We start from the raw sequence: 15,994 nt of genomic DNA on the forward strand, positions 1-15,994 counted from the left end.
CTAAGCCCACACTGAGCGAATGCGGAGTTGTTGCATTTGTAAGCGAATGGCATTTGTAAGAACGTATGCGGAGGCCGATCTCCGTTCACACTCTCCTCGCATTGCTATTAACACGGATAGTCAAGATGAGAAGTCATTATACTTAGTCAAGATGAGGAGTCAGCACCTATGCTAGATACAAACATGGGAATGCCGAAAGAAGCCGATGACAAGTGAGGAGCCTTGAAAAAGCAAGAGGTACTCCGACATCGCAGCTAGATCTACTAACCTATCAGAGATCCGTTAAGTTGAGCAACTAGATAGCTTGGGTTTGAGTATACATCTCTCAAAGGTTGAGGTCTTCTATCTCGAGCTGCATTTATACACAACGCGTTCAATTGTCTTCGTATGTCGTGATAGGCCAGCTAATACTATCACAATATTCCGGACTGGGTCAGCCATGATTCTCTACAGTCGGGAGCAATTTCTGGGAATGTTGTCAAGTGTATAAGTTCAGTTCGCTATTGTTTAGTACCTTCATCGTAAACAACTAGGTGATAAGTCCCCACGTATGCAATTACGCTGTTGGGTATATCCTACGATATCTTATGCCGCTGTATTCCGTGAGCTCATGCCGTTTACCGAGGCTGAGTTTCTGGTTCTCAAAACCCATGTTTATACTTCTGTTTTAGTATTCTTGTATAAGTTATAAGCTATTGCCCAGACTTAAAACGTGTATTATGTATTATTATATCTCAATAAACTACACATCCTATTTGTGTATGACTCATTGAACGACTGTTTTATAATCCACATACTTCTTTTCAGTAATGCAACCAAAGAGCCACAATGAACGGCCATTTGTCGTTTGGCTTGGCCGCCAGAGACATGACGGAGGAGAATATCTCTCAGCCTTTCGGAATGAGTTCGACTATACAGTACGTAAATAATGTTGCATCGAATGGCAATCTAAGATGATTGGCTGATCCAAGATCTGCCAGATACTCGAAGCCGATAATCGCCAAGAAGTAAAAGAAAAACTCCCGGCTCTCATAGCTAAGCATGGTCCTATCGACGCTTTTATTGTACCGATGGGCACAATGACTTATGCGCCTTTCGACCAAGACCTTTTCGGTCCATTAGCTCCCGAGTGTGGTATCATCACCTCGTCAAAAGCCGGATTCGATGAGTTTGACGTTGAATGGATAACGAGCCAGGGAATCTGGCTATGTAATACGACCAATGCAATAGTCGAATCAACGTCTAATATGGCTATATTTCTAACTCTCGCTGCCGTACGCGATACCTATCGCACAGACCAGACGCTCCGCAACGGTGCTTGGACCAGTGTTCTGTATCCGACTCACGATATCACGGGTATGACAATTGGTATCATTGGAATGGGGAAAGTGGGCAAGCGAGTGGCGTCAAAGGCGAAGGCTTTCAACATGCGCATCAAGTATTTCAATCGTCGTCGATTGAGTGACGAGGAAGAGGCCTTGTACAGTGCCTCGTATTGTGACTCTCTACATGCTTTATTGAGCGTGTCGGATATTATATCGATCAATTGCCCACTCAACGACGATACTCGCAATCTCATTTCCACGGCCGAGTTTACGGCAATGAAAGATGGTTCGTATTTGGTCAACACTGCACGCGGAGCCATTGTTGATGAAGATGCCTTGATCCAGGCTCTTGAATCCGGCAAACTTGCTCGAGCTGGGCTGGATGTGTTTTGCAACGAACCTCATATCAACAGCTATTTCCAAAATAGCGACAAGGTCATATGTCAGCCCCATATGGGTGGCGTTACTCAGGAAGCTTTTCGACTTGCTGAGATAGAATGCCTCGAAAATATTCGGGCGTACTTTAAAACCGGGAAACCTATTACTCCGGTCAATGATCCCTCGGCTCGATTCCAGAAAGAATAAATAGTGAGCAGAGTCAGCTACATATATCTCAGCTGAGCAAAGCCGCATTATGCGGCATCATAAGATTGAAGTCTGTAGCCACCACTATGATAAACAGCAAAATTGAAATCATTCCGAGTCAGATTATCATTTAGTGGATTATTTGGCTTAATCCTGTTGCGATTTTAAGGTGATATCTGTAGCTTCTCGCTCTAAGGGGGGTATTCAGAACATGCTACAGTCAATTTTACTCTATTATTCAGCTTCCCATTTTAAACTCCTTTCACAAACCGTGAACAACTCATTCTCTAACATAGAATCGACACAAAAGCGCTATTAGTTGAGTCCTTTTCCTATGAGCTGGATATAGGGCACAGCAGAAATCATTTGCAATAAAGCTTTAACATCGGTAGTTAGAATTACCGCTGTGTGCAAGCTGTAGGACGCAGCGTAATAACAGGGGATTGTGAGGATACGGTAACACAAGTAACTTGATATATGTGATACGACGACACGGAGGCTCCGGCTTTGGCTCTGACAATTCCTACAATTATTCGAATTAGAAAGCCACAGTTATGGGGCAACTGATAATTTGTGAGCCAAGAATTAAAATCTTTCCGTTTTGATGCTCCTATTTATAGACGTAATCCTCGTGGCTTAAATAGCTGGGATACTAGGGACTCCACGGCGTCATAATGGCTCGAGTTGTGCGCATTTCTGTTGACGCTAGGAGACTAACCAAAAGTCAGCAACGACCCAAAGAGACATGATAAAGAAGCTAGACTATTTACTCTATGGCGATTGCCGAGACTGTATTTTTTGAAAGCCTACGAGAAAGCGCATCGCTTTATGAGTCACCAATCATGGTAATATTACGTTAATTGCGCTGCAATAATTTATTCTCTACTATGTCCCCGCACTAGAAAAAAAGAGAGAGAAAAACTCACAGAGGACAAGTGCGTATAAGTAGAAAGCGGTAATAATCTGTACAAAGCTCACTGTTGAGTTCAATATTATATGGTACAGCCAGGTATAGCAGCGGAAGAGTATTTAACTCACATAACTCTCTTCAACTACGCACTGGCTTTCTTTCATAAAGAAGACTTTTGATGCTAGTAGTTGAGAAAGATTATTCACATTTTGACAGAATATCACCGAATACGCACGGGATTTATATCAACCCTTGTATGATACGACATTGCGCACGAATGGAATGCTATAGCTACAGTTGGACCTCAGGAACCTTGTGACTTTAATTGTGGATCTTGTCAGTTTGTCTTCGAACCCGTGAAAAAACAATCACTGTTTAAGACAGCAGCAGGGTAACTTTTCTGTGGCTGCAAGCTCACAGAACTGAAAATGGACACCTCCCTAAATAAGTAATTAAGAAGTGGACCTCCTGCCTGACAAGGAAATCCGCCACAGCTGGTTCCTGAATCTGAAAACGAGTCGTATTCCCGACTGACGTATTTACAATAAAATACGCCATAATTTTGGAGCTTTCTGGTGTCTTCAGTAGCAGACAGAGTAAAATCTTTTTACCTAGCCTGTTGGCCGACTTGTTTGTTTTGTGTTATTTTCTTACTTATCCACCATCATGCGCCGTATTAGCACGTGTTCACCCTCCGAGGAAACGCTGTCCCAGCTGATCCGGCTAGTTTGGGACTTGTAAATCTAGTCATACGCGCACTTGAACTCTGGATCGGCTCTGTTTTGGTTGCAATGATTGGGCAAAGAACGCCAGATAGATCATCTCACAGCAACATCTTCCCCTCGCTTCGGCTTCGGCAGGGATTTCCCCACACGAATGCAACTCTATGATTCCCGTGAGCAACAACAAGAGCGCAATCCCGCTCCAATCACGAGGGATCTGCTCAATCAGAGAACAGGCTTAATGCGCAGCTTCGTCGGTGTCATGTTTTGGAAGGCCGCTTCTCGGCTTTAAGCACAAATTCCTGAAGCGAGGTCAAGCTTGGAAGGATAATGAAAGGCAGCTCGAATGATGCTCTGATTTGGACATGTGATGTTGCCTCAGGACGGCTTTAATCCCCGACATTTAACAAGGTTTCCCCACGATGGCAGTGGATACTTGTTTGATCCTTCTTCAGGCAGCGCTGGAATATCTCTTGCTATTGGTACGCTTGGTGGAAATTCCCGCACGGGCCAAATTGAGCAAGCCGAAAGGAAGCTATTCGAGTAGCCTGGTGACTAGTGAGGCGGTATTCTGTTTCAAGCGTTGGGAAGAATCTGGTTAATATCGAGCCGGGACTGGGGTAGTCCGTCGTAGTCTCCGATGACGCCGGTAGTTGAAAGGAGCGCTTAGATGAAGGATGTAAGTAAGGGCTAAGTAAAGCCGAATATATTATCATTTCTTGAGGGGTTTTTATTAGTTGAATCCCAGTAAACATGGTCTTTCTTTTGCTTACACCTCTCCTTCTTTATGTGGGCGGCATTATCGAAAGTCAAATTATTGAAACTCAATGGGTTTTTAGCCGGATTGTTTTCTTTTGTTGAGCTCTCTATAAAGTTTAAAATCAGCTTAGTAAAATGCCGCTAAGACACGAACTGAGTAAGAGCTTGTTGATCTTATCTTCGATCCGTCTAAGACTCGTGCCTTGGCGGTGACCTCATGCCCTGGCTGTCATGAGATGCGTTGTCCCAGATGTTGAAGAGCGGAAAACAAGGCACAAGAACACAATATACACGGGACTATGTCGGTCTTTTCAAATAATGTTCAAGACTACTGCAGCCTGCATGATGGATTAGATCCTATTAAGAGCAAGGCACGCCCATGGGTAGCATTCGCAAACATATGCAATACTCTATCCATGACTACAAAGGCAGTCTCCTGCCTCTTTTGTGTTAGATGTCTCTTACGATTACTCAAAAGAAGACCATTCATTAGGTTTGAGACGGCGCACAGGTAAAAAGGATAGACATTGTGTAGCTTAAAAGCCCAACGATATCGCCCTCTTGCCCCAGAATCAGATCAACATTCTCGTCGATCCATCTCATTGTGACCCTACACAACAACACCACGTTCTGATATGTTCTCTCGAGTGAACCACCGACGCTCTAGCGTCCTTACCTTTGGCCTTGTTGCCAGTGGTTCTCTTGTTACTGCAGGGCCCTGCGATATCTACGCATCTGGTGGGACACCATGTGTTGCTGCGCATAGCACCACACGCGCCTTATACGGAGCTTATTCCGGGTCGCTGTATCAAGTATCACGCGGCTCTGATGGTGCTACAACGAATATAGGGCCGCTGTCTGCTGGTGGAGTTGCCAATGCCGCTGCTCAAGATTCATTCTGTGCCGGCACGACTTGCCTCATCACCACCATCTATGATCAGTCTGGTCATGGCAATCATCTTACCCAGGCTCCTCCCGGAGGTGCTGCAAGCGGACCTCTGCCTGGTGGCTTCGATAATCTAGCCAGCGCTTTTGCAGCACCGGTTCGGTTGAACGGCCAAAAGGCATATGGTGTCTTCATCGCGCCTACAACTGGATATCGTAACAACGCCGCTAATGGCACGGCCACTGGCGATGGATCAGAGGGCATGTATGCCATCTTTGATGGAACTCACTATAATACGGCTTGCTGCTTTGACTATGGCAACGCCGAGACCAATAGTCGCGACACTGGTAACGGCCATATGGAAGCCATCTACTTTGGCACTGGAGATGGCTCTGGCCGTGGAACTGGTTCTGGTAGTGGTCCGTGGATCATGGCAGATCTTGAGAACGGTCTGTTCTCAGGTCTTAGTCCTATCAATAACCCTGCAGACCCGACCATCAATTTTCGGTTTGTCACTGCAATTATCAAGGGTGAGCCAAATCAGTGGGCCATCCGTGGAGGTGATGCTACATCCGGAACACTTTCGACATTCTACAGCGGAGCCCGCCCTTCGGGTGGTTACAATCCAATGAGCAAAGAGGGTGCTATTATTCTCGGCACTGGTGGAGATAATAGCGATGGCGCCCAAGGCACATTCTATGAAGGTGTCATGACAACTGGCTATCCCTCAGACAGCACCGAGGCCTCGGTTCAGGCCAATATTGTGGCTGCCAAATATGTCTATGACACTTCGTTGATGACTAGCGGTCCTGCTCTTACCGTCGGTTCCTCCATCTCTCTGAGAGCTACAACCGCTTGCTGCACAACACGCTATATTGCGCACACGGGTGCCACTGTCAACACTCAAGTTGTCTCATCGTCTAGCACCACTGCCCTTAAGCAACAAGCTAGCTGGACAGTCCGTACAGGTCTCGGAAACAGTGCCTGTTTCTCTTTCGAATCTGTTGATACCCCTGGAAGCTTCATCCGCCACTCCAACTTTCAGCTTATGCTTAATGCCAACGACGGCAGCAAGCTCTTCTCTGAAGACGCCACATTTTGCCCACAGGCCGGTCTCAACGGCCAGGGCAATTCCTTCCGCTCGTGGAGCTATCCTACCCGCTATTGGCGTCACTTCAATGCACTGCTTTATATCGCGGCTAATGGCGGCGAGCACGATTTTGATTCAACTACACTGTTTAACGACGACGTGAGCTTTGTCGTCAGCTCGAGCTTTGCTTAATCCATCAATATTGCACAAGTCTTTTGTAGCATTTGTCTCATTCGCGTCCCTCGCAAGTTGTTTTCTGACTAGCCCGTTTACTGTCATCTACACGGAAAAGAGGAACATTGTATATAGACATAAAGTCCAGCTTGAATATAGTAGACATCAAATAAACTTTGACATATATAAATCACTCTTTCGTTCGGGCCTTTTTGCGCATGTATTTTGAGTTTTGAGTTTGGTCTTGAACCTTCATCGGTCATACTTGGCGGCCCGAGTCTTCGAAGTTTGACTTGGTTGGCTGTGGCTGATCGGGTTGAGCTACGGATTGATTCTGGATTTTGACTCAAAGACTGGGGCGTAGCCTTGCGCTGATCTAGCTATGGCAGCTCTACTGACTTTCTTGATCATATAACCTCCCTAAATGACTCTTTGATGATGGTCCAATTTTAAATTGAGGGACTTTATGTCTATTTAAAGCCACTTCCTGATACACAATACACCGTATTTACAGGAAGTCACTACTGACAGGTCTAAATCTGTTACGCTCCTAGTCGCTCTTCGGAACAGACTGAAAACATGCGACTTTATTGCCCATTATGCTTTGATGGTCGCATTGATAGGGTCAAGCAGTTGACTTAGTCGAATTCCTTTGTGATCCAGCTGTCTATAAGCCGCTGGCCGTGGAATTTATTGCAAAACGTTTTTTCAGTGCCCCATCGCAACAGGCGAGCCTCATCAGCGAGGCGATCTGAGCTCGGTCGACATCTCTGTAGAACATTTGAACAGCAAGCTCTATACAGCATCTCGACTACATGGAGTGATCGTTGCCAATATTTTCATGACGGCATGGGCAGTGGCGCTACATAACTTTGTTAAGAGCCCAGAGGTATGCCTCGGCTCTCTTGTATCTGGTCGAGATGTTCCTGTAGAAATGATCGAAGGCGCAGTTGGACTCTACATAAATCTCGTCTCTTGCAAATGCACAATACCGCAAGACAATTCGCTACAACAGCTACTCACAGACGTTCACGAAGATGTGTGAGAAGTTCACCTAACCAGAGCTTCACTCTAACGAATTCTCCAGGCGGGGAATTCCAAGGGAGATCTCTATTTAATACTGCAATTTCTTTCCAAAAGGATGACTCTTCCAATCGGAAAATAGCTTCAGCCAAAACTATATCTTTGGAGAGATTATGGTCAAGAGATCCCACAGAGGTCAGTTATTCTCTGACGAACATTGGCAAAGATCAGAAAACTAACATTTCTAGGGTACAATATTGTGTTAGGTGTCGCTGACAGAGGTGACGCACTACTGGTATCTCTATATTTCTAAAATGGGAGGGCTCCAGAGACTGAAGCTAAAGCTATCGCCATAGCCTTTAGCCATGTGATTGTTTCCATAATCGATGAGCCAAAGCACACTTTTCAGTTACTATAGCTAGGTGTTCAACGTCTTTTACTCATTTCTTTAAGTAGTTTTCTCAATATCAGTTTGGCTTAGATAGGATTTAAATTATTATTGATATGATTTAACCTCATGCAACCGTGACTGTTACATTGCCCTGAAAGTTCTCACTAGAGTTACCTACTAGCACAGTGAACTCTCCAGGCTCAACAACGTACTGCATCTTTCGGTTCCAAAGGCCCCAATCTTCCACCGCAAGGTCAATTTTGACAGTTGTAGACTTACCGGCCTTGACAGTGACCTTTTTGAAACCCTTCAGCTGGTAGCGTGGCACCTCAACAGACGCCAGCACGTCCTTGACATAAAGCTGGACAACTTCTGCACCATCTCGCTTCGACGTGTTTGTCACTTTTACAGAGACAGTTACAGTATCAGATGCAGAAACGCGAGACTTGGAAACGGAAATGTCGGAGAATTTGAATTGACTGTACGAGAGGCCGTATCCGAATTCGTAGAGTGCCGTTGGATTCTCGAGAACGTATGTGCTACCAAACACGATGGTGCCGTTGTCATACACATGGCCTGGGTTAGGATAAGACCGCGCAGAGTTGAGGTAATCGTAATAGATGGGCAGAGTTCCGACATCATAAGGGAAGCTCACAGAGAGCTTACCGGAAGGATTGACGTTGCCGTACAGAACGTCTGCAAGAGCGTAGCCGCCCTGTTCGGACTGATAGAATTGCTGAACAAGAGCGGATGCCTCTTCTGATATCCACGGCTCTGTGATAGGTTTTCCGGAGCTGTATACAACAATCGTGGGCTTTCCAGTGCCGATGATGGCCTTGACTAGGCGAGGCATGGCGCCGACAAGGTTCAAGTTGCTCACGTCGATGTGCTCCCCAGTAGTAGCGTTAAAGCCACTCCAAAGCTCATTCTGGTCTCGCGACCAGGTGCCAACAACGACGATGGCGACATCCGATGCTTCGGCGGCGGCAATGGCTTCATCAAATCCGGATTCATCGTTGGACCAACGCTCGCATCCTTTGGCGTAGGTGACTTTGCCTTTGCTGACAGAGTTGATACCATCGAGAGGAGTGACGCCTCGGGTCATTGCAGTGTGAATTACGTAGTCTCCGTACTACCCAGGCATGCATTAGCTAAATATTCTTGATAGAACCCAAATCCCGATTTCAAGGTACTCACATTCACATATCCATGGGCCATGGGACCAATCACAGCGACATTCGCATCCTTCTTCAAAGGTAGAACGTTTTCGTGGTTCTCAAGAAGTACGATACTCTCCGAATCAAGTTGTCGAGCTATTTGCTTGTGTTCCTTGGTGTTGATGTATTTGAAGATGTCTTTGTCAGAAACGCCAGTAAAAGGCTTCTCAAAGAGTCCCAGGGTAAATTTCGAACGAAGCACACGGGAAACGGCGGTATCCAGGACGTTCTCACTCAATTTACCCGATTCAATCAATTCAGGGATAGACTCGAAGCTATAATATCCACCACCCATCTCGACATCATTGCCAGCAGGCAGAGCCTATTACCGTTAGTTGTTTGTTATACGAGAAAGCGTACCGTCTCCAGCGTACCTCTAGAGTGATACAATCGTTATCCTCAATCTCGCAGACATAAAATGCATTAGCAAGGCGAGCAGTGCCACCAGCGTCGGAAATCACAAAGTATTTGTAGCCCCATTCGCCTCGAAGAATGTCGGTAAGGACATCGGAATTGGCAACCATTGGGACGCCATCGTATGAATTGTAAGACGACATGATAGAAGTAGCACCACTATCGATAATAGCTCTCTTGAATGATGGAAGATAGAGGGATCTTAGTTCACGTTCACCTCCGTGCACAGGAGAGGTGTTGATACCCTGCTCCGGTGATGCAAAAGCAGCCTTTCATTGAAGAAGTAGCAATTAGTCGGTTTCCTTCAGAATAGATTAACAAAAGCTGACGTACGAAATGCTTGATCGTTGCTGAAACGCCTTGTTCCTGAAGTCCTTTGGCAAAGCTGTATGCCATCTCTCCCGTCCTGACGACACATATTAGTACACGGTCAAAATGCATACTATGGATAAGAAGACGTACAAATAAGGGTCTTCGCTGAAGCATTCCTCCACTCGGCCATATCTCAACTCTCGGGCAAGATCAGCCAGCGGAGCGAAAAGCTGATTGACTCCAAGGGCTAGACTTTCCGTCGCAATGGCCCTCGCCATTTCTTCGACGAGTTCAGGGTTAAATGAGCACGCCATGCCAATTGGGGAGTTGAAAATGGTAGCATTCAACCCCAAAAATCCGTGAAGGCCTTCGCTCTGAACAAAAGCAGGAATGCCTAAAAGGCGTTAAAATGGATTCGATCAGGAAATCTCAAAATACCAAGTCTAACCTAATTCTGTTTCTTTGGCCAGATAATCCTGTGCCAACTGAGCTGCCTTCTTAACCGTCGTCATGTTAGTATAATAGCCCGTCCAGACCGAGTTGGCTCGGTACTCCATGTTCCACTCGAGACCCGTTTTGTTGAACGTGCCGTATGTGAGATCGAGGTAGTTAGACATGTCGCCTTGGATCAATTGAGCCATCTTTTCCTTGACAGACATGCGCTTGAGCAGATCTGATACTCTGTCATCAATTGAGGCGTGAGGGTTCTTGTACAGTGGCTGATTTGCTGTAGCCTGGCCAACGGCCGCCAGGGCGGCAGTACACAGGCATATGGACGATTTCATTGTTAACTTTGTGAAGAAACAAAGAGGCCTTCAATCGGAGGTGTAAACTCTGAATCCAGGAGAAGGACCTCGTGGGTCCGGGTGCAGACTATTTATCATCTTGGGCTCACGGGTAATTGTTTTCATCGCAGTCCCGCAGATTAGATGAGTTCAAGTATAGGCATGAATCTGCACTTTGACGCACATAATTATAGTCATTTATCCGGAGGGGTTGGATTTTGTCGGATTTTCCGCGATGGAGCTCTATGCTGTTTTTCGTAAAATCTGCGCTGCTGTGAGCGATTCTCCAACACCTGGCTTTTGTGGTTAGATCTAAGTCGTGACTTCAGACGAATCATATTGTTCTATTCTCCTGAGCAGAACAAAGCTCGGTAGGAGAAGTCTAAGAGGAATGGCATGTTCTCAAAGGTGCCGACAGTGTTAACCAAAGTTGTCAAGACTTCCAACGGAAGAGCGACATCCGCATTGTTTGTATGAGGTTAGTTCTTCGCCGGTAGCTGTATCCGGAGCTCCGCCTTCATCACCGGCACAGCTAAGAGTCTATTTAAATGCTGCAAATAGCATAAAGCCATATACCGAGTGCCCAGATTCACATCCATAAACATGCTTTAGTTCCAAGTGGCTAACCAAAGAACATCGTTGTTGGTGGCACATAACCTGCATACCCCGGAATGATTGGTATCCGCTGATTGGCGCGCGTAGTTTCTAAGCTGCCGGGTCTTCTTTGATCTTCTGCCTGGGCAATCAAAAACACGATGCAGGATTCAATATGTCGCTCTCTTTCTATAAATGGCTGTGCGTGTAGGAGGTGATTAATTTCTGCTTCCGCTAAAGATACATAGCCATAGCAGCAGGAATTAGACGGATAGAGTTACAATAACGCAGACTAGCATATACTAGAGAAATATAGCTAGAGTAACAGATGCAAAGAAAAAAATAATAATAGCAGTAGCAGATACTCAAAGAGCCGAGTATCTATTACCTACAAGGCAAGAAGTAAATGAAGGCTTCTTTACGCGTGCTGTTCCGACACTTCAACCTCACGTAGTCGTTGGAGTGTTGAATAGGTATTCTCTTGATCAGTCCTCTAACTCGTTGCAAATCAAGACAGCTGTTCCTCCCCAAAGAGAGATTAAAAGTGAAAATTATATATATATAGTCTATATACAGAAACCTATATTATATCTCTAAGAATTCCAAAATGCTACCATTCGACCTCGCCTTTCAAATACCTTTGCCAGCTATAGAAGAACACTGCTGGTCGGACTTGAATTTGTCCGGCTTACAGGGCTAGATATAACTCACCTAGCTTGCGGCCCTGAATATCACGATCGATATTATATATCGTCATTCATTGAGAAGAAAATTGTCAAAAATTGGTTGTTAATGTAAAAAAACAGTATGGGGTGACGTTGTCTTACATATCATATCCTATCTTTCGATGGTTCTCACATGTGAATTCGGGGCACCTCAGCTCGAAGGCGCTACACTGTTTGAGGCTCGTAGCCCAACAGTCATTGCCAGGAACTAGATAGAAAGTACTTGGCACCCACGCTAAGTTGATGTGCGCAAACAGGTATACCATATCCGTTATGCTGCTACGCCACAGTGCGCTAATTCCATCGTAAAGCGTTATGCTCTAGTTAAATAGATGCAAGTCATATAAATAGACAACCACCCCAAACGATGATGTAGCAAAGAATATTTGTCAATTAACATAGCTACTCTTATACAGAGAATCCAATTGACCAACCACGACTACTAGTTCCATCAAGCGTCTGCCGGCGAAAGCAATGATGTCGAGTGGAGAGTGCCCATCACAAGCCAACACCACTGATAAGCCGCGCTCGAGGCAAAGAACCTTCAAGCCAGCCCCAGTTCTCGAAGTACCAGACATTGAGGAAAACGCGCCGGAGAGAAAACGGATTCTTAATGTGCTAGCACAGCGCAGATACAGTCAGTGGTACCTCCGGTGTTGCATCAACGACAACACTGTCAATTTCATGTGATTTGCTTACCCGTGAGTGTAGGAGAGAAGAAGCGCCTGCGACGACGACAGAAAGAGAGAAACAAGGAAGACGGCCAGGAAAGCAAAGAAAACAATAATGTCGGAGACGAATCACGGAGCAATAATGATAGAGAGATTGAGGCCGAAATCATCTCGACCTCTAGCTATTCTCCAACAACTGGTGGCTTGAACGAGATTGACCTTAGCTTGTGGACTACGACCATGTTCGACAACAACATGAGCGGCAATTCGTCGATGCCATTGTTACTTTCAAATACAGTAAATATTCCGAATTTCTCATCTGCATCAATAACAGGGGAAAGCTCTGGAGAGGAAGGGTTCATTTTCAGCAACGGTGAAAGCCTGAATGGAAATTTGACGGATATGATGCCACCAACTTGGGACAGCACGTCTCCATCATCATCATCGTCGGATGGAAGCTTTGCCGACAGCTATCTCTTACCTGTTCACGAACTCACTCTATTGCGGGCGGTATTGAGAATATCAGAGCGCATCGGCTGCGGCCAACAGCTTTGGAATCTGGCGGCCGTCTCTCCGTTCTCCGAGGGAATCGCCACGCCGAGCGAGCAACTCCCCGCCGCATGGAAGCCCACTGCCTCTCAGATTCTGGTTCCGCATCACCCGATGCTGGATTTCCTGCCGTGGCCGGAAGTTCGTGATAGGGTGATTAACATATTTTCGATGCCTGATGAGATGCGGCCCCCCAATGCGAAGGGCCCGCTTGCCTTGGTCAACTTTGCGTATGATTTTGAGGATAATGCAGAGGGTATTCGCATCTATGGCGGTGATCCGTATGATCCAAATAGCTGGGAGGTGGGCCAGGTGTTTTTTGAACGATGGTGGTTCATATTTGACCGAGATGTCATTGAGAATAGCAACCGCTGGCGCCAACTGAGAGGAGCGCCGCCGCTGGCATTGAAGGGGACGCCATCTTGAGAGGATTATAGCCTACATCCTCAGGATGAATCCGGGCTCGATGTGCCACTTATCCTCCACTCTCTCTTTTTGAAACGGCGGAGATAAGGCTTTGAGACAAAGAGTCCCGGGCCTGTGTCTTTGGCGAGGCACATGACAGCTCACTCTGCGTGAGACCGAGGATGATCAGCCAGCTTCGGTCATTTGTAGATGCAGAGGCCCGAAGCTAATCCTGGCTAGTATTATCTGCCAACACGGTTGTGAGATATCCTAGCACTATAAGACGGTAAACAAGCGGGTGCCTGCATCAGATATGAGGGGGATGAGAGAGTAGGCGTGAAATCAGACAAGGCGCTCAGTACATGTATGTACGACAGTCATGGGATTACATGTCGAGATATATCACTGCAGATGTACGTAGAGTCTCGACCCCGATATTAGATACGAGAACTACATGTATACTATCTTCGATACTAGCAGCGATGAAGCCTGTTCGGTGAATTCTGTCGGTGGATTTCGGGGTTGCATCGCGGATTACCTACATGTACTTGGACACACGCACACCGCTGTGGGCTTACACGGGCCGTTGCCAGCAGGGTTGATTGCTTCAAACTACAGGTATCAGGCTGGGGGTTGATTCACCAAGTAACTTGAAAATAAGCTACCTAGGTTTCACAAAGTGCAAAATAATCCACCGAGGCACAAGCAGGTTGCCAGCTACTGTGTATGCAGTGTAGGGGACGGACCAGACAGGCAGACCATGCGAGGATGCGTTGAAGAGATGACGGCCACAGTGTTTATATACCCGTGAAAACTGTATATGGGCATGGAATGCTCCCATTTTGACTTTTATTACCTGCGGGAAGCTCTGATAGCACGACCATCTACCTCGGTGTTGCTTGATTCAGCCTTAAATCTGACAGCTGGACCCTTGATTTCGTCATTGGCAACGCAATTGGAGTAGATTGATCTGGGTTTTGTAGATTTCGAATGTAAATAGGATCGTATTTTAGCCCTTTGCAATAAAGCAAAGAAGGGCAACAATAAATGATGTAGTATCGGAGCACAGTGTAGAATTGATACGGAGTCGTGGGATGAAGTGCGGGTGAGATGCTGTCAGACGGGGAAGAAGTAGAGTGGATGTACTGGGTACCTCCACATGCGACTTTTACGACAGCGGGGGAGGGGTGCTCAACAAATTGATGATTGAGATGAATCACATGGAAACACCTGGATTGACTACAGCATATGGACTTGTTGATTAGGCTAATCTTTACCTGTAATAGATGCTTGTTTGCTTTCAATTAATTAAAAAAGATTGTTGTTTCAGTTTCTATCGATTGCTGTCGTTCAAGTTTGTTTGCAGGTCAATACGTTATGCCATCTTGTAATCGATCAATCAATCAATCAGCTCACAATCGAGGGACTCGGAGATATTCCCCATGTGGAACAACAAGACAACGGCGCTATGGATGGTCAGCAAAAAACCCCATGAGACACTGAATCTGTTTATTGGCCCTGTTTGCCTTTTCTCACCTCTCACAAGGAGTTGTGGTTGCAGAAACATACTTGGTAGATAAGTGATTCATAGGATTCGATTTATAGATACGAGTACGAGCAGCTGTACCACGTGTAAGCGTTACGCGCTCAACAGCTCATTCTTTTGCTCTTTTCTTTGCATCTTTCCATGGATCCCGTTTTTCGCGGCCTAGAGCGTACAGGGTACAGATCCTTGCGCAGCTTTCCAGGCTTCGTGCAGGTATTCCTACGTTAGCACATCTTACATGCGCAACGGACATGCATCTTGCATCCTGGCCGCCATCAGCAAATACTACTTGCCCTCTGTAGATCCTTCTCGAAATTCTGTGTAACCGCTGCGGTCTTTTTTTTCCATCCATGGATAAGATAGAATATCACCTGCAACTGGTATCACTGCATGCCCGGGTTGCTCTACTGCAGAGACACAAAGCGGACACCTGGCGAGTACCCTGCAAGTAGCCTGTACATCGCCATTCCTAACTCGGCGGGCGGTGACCCGCAATTGGCCCAATCACAGCCCCTCCATAATTCGGAGAGCGCCCCAGGTCGCATCTGTCATTCATTGTTCCGCATACAAATTTCGGCCATATTCTTCTTTGACGCCGTTTTACTTTACTTTGTGACTCCCCCCCTCTTTGATTTGTTTGCACCTCTTCCTCTTGCAATCTCTTGATACTCTCACCTATTTCTCCTTTTCTCCCCCCTTCGCCTCTCATCCTCTCCCGCTTAGTTCTCTTCTTGCGAGTGAATCGCTCGAATCCATCCTCGACAGATTTGCGACCCGCACTCGGCGGACTGTCGGCGGCGTTGGACGAAATTAGTCTGGCTTGCGAATAATCGTTACGATCGCTGTCGGTTCGACTTTGCCGCTTCTTTGCAGCATATTCCAGTCGAAGCGGCGCAACCAAACGCTCCAAT

The 15,994-nt window shown here is 46.2% G+C and overlaps 5 protein-coding genes across 5 annotated transcripts; 4 read left to right on the forward strand and 1 right to left on the reverse strand.

Moving 5' to 3' along the window:
• Positions 1-809: 809 nt before the first annotated feature.
• On the forward strand, positions 810-1,910 carry V8C40DRAFT_283174 (D-mandelate dehydrogenase-like dehydrogenase; the record flags this gene model as incomplete). Its single annotated transcript, XM_083221909.1, has 2 exons — positions 810-917; positions 981-1,910. 2 exons carry the CDS (start codon positions 810-812, stop codon positions 1,908-1,910), a joined length of 1,038 nt encoding a protein of 345 aa, XP_083068647.1.
• A 2,685-nt stretch (positions 1,911-4,595) lies between these two features.
• V8C40DRAFT_112889 (alpha-L-arabinofuranosidase B) lies at positions 4,596-6,905 on the forward strand. Its single transcript, XM_083210815.1, has one exon. It carries the CDS (start codon positions 4,937-4,939, stop codon positions 6,467-6,469), a length of 1,533 nt encoding a protein of 510 aa, XP_083068648.1. The 5' UTR covers positions 4,596-4,936; the 3' UTR covers positions 6,470-6,905.
• A 125-nt stretch (positions 6,906-7,030) lies between these two features.
• Positions 7,031-7,892, forward strand: V8C40DRAFT_277516 (uncharacterized protein; the record flags this gene model as incomplete). Its single annotated transcript, XM_083220970.1, has 5 exons — positions 7,031-7,061; positions 7,180-7,492; positions 7,558-7,669; positions 7,701-7,769; positions 7,806-7,892. The coding sequence occupies 5 exons, from the start codon at positions 7,031-7,033 to the stop codon at positions 7,890-7,892; spliced, it is 612 nt and encodes a 203-aa protein (XP_083068649.1).
• Positions 7,893-7,907: 15 nt separating this feature from the next.
• Positions 7,908-11,097, reverse strand: V8C40DRAFT_255915 (glycoside hydrolase superfamily). The gene is made up of 6 exons (XM_083218160.1): positions 10,257-11,097; positions 9,959-10,202; positions 9,830-9,902; positions 9,457-9,765; positions 9,063-9,404; positions 7,908-8,997 (listed from the first exon to the last, which is right to left on the reverse strand). The coding sequence occupies exons 1-6, from the start codon at positions 10,591-10,593 to the stop codon at positions 7,990-7,992; spliced, it is 2,313 nt and encodes a 770-aa protein (XP_083068650.1). The 5' UTR covers positions 10,594-11,097; the 3' UTR covers positions 7,908-7,989.
• A 1,168-nt stretch (positions 11,098-12,265) lies between these two features.
• On the forward strand, positions 12,266-14,232 carry V8C40DRAFT_255917 (bZIP transcription factor). Its single transcript, XM_083218161.1, has 2 exons — positions 12,266-12,549; positions 12,624-14,232. Exons 1-2 carry the CDS (start codon positions 12,387-12,389, stop codon positions 13,556-13,558), a joined length of 1,098 nt encoding a protein of 365 aa, XP_083068651.1. The 5' UTR covers positions 12,266-12,386; the 3' UTR covers positions 13,559-14,232.
• Positions 14,233-15,994: the final 1,762 nt, after the last annotated feature.

The sequence above is a fragment of the Trichoderma camerunense genome (genome assembly GCF_050948025.1).
Source record: "Trichoderma camerunense strain CBS 138272 chromosome Unknown V8C40scaffold_21, whole genome shotgun sequence".
Classification (NCBI taxonomy): domain Eukaryota; kingdom Fungi; phylum Ascomycota; class Sordariomycetes; order Hypocreales; family Hypocreaceae; genus Trichoderma; species Trichoderma camerunense.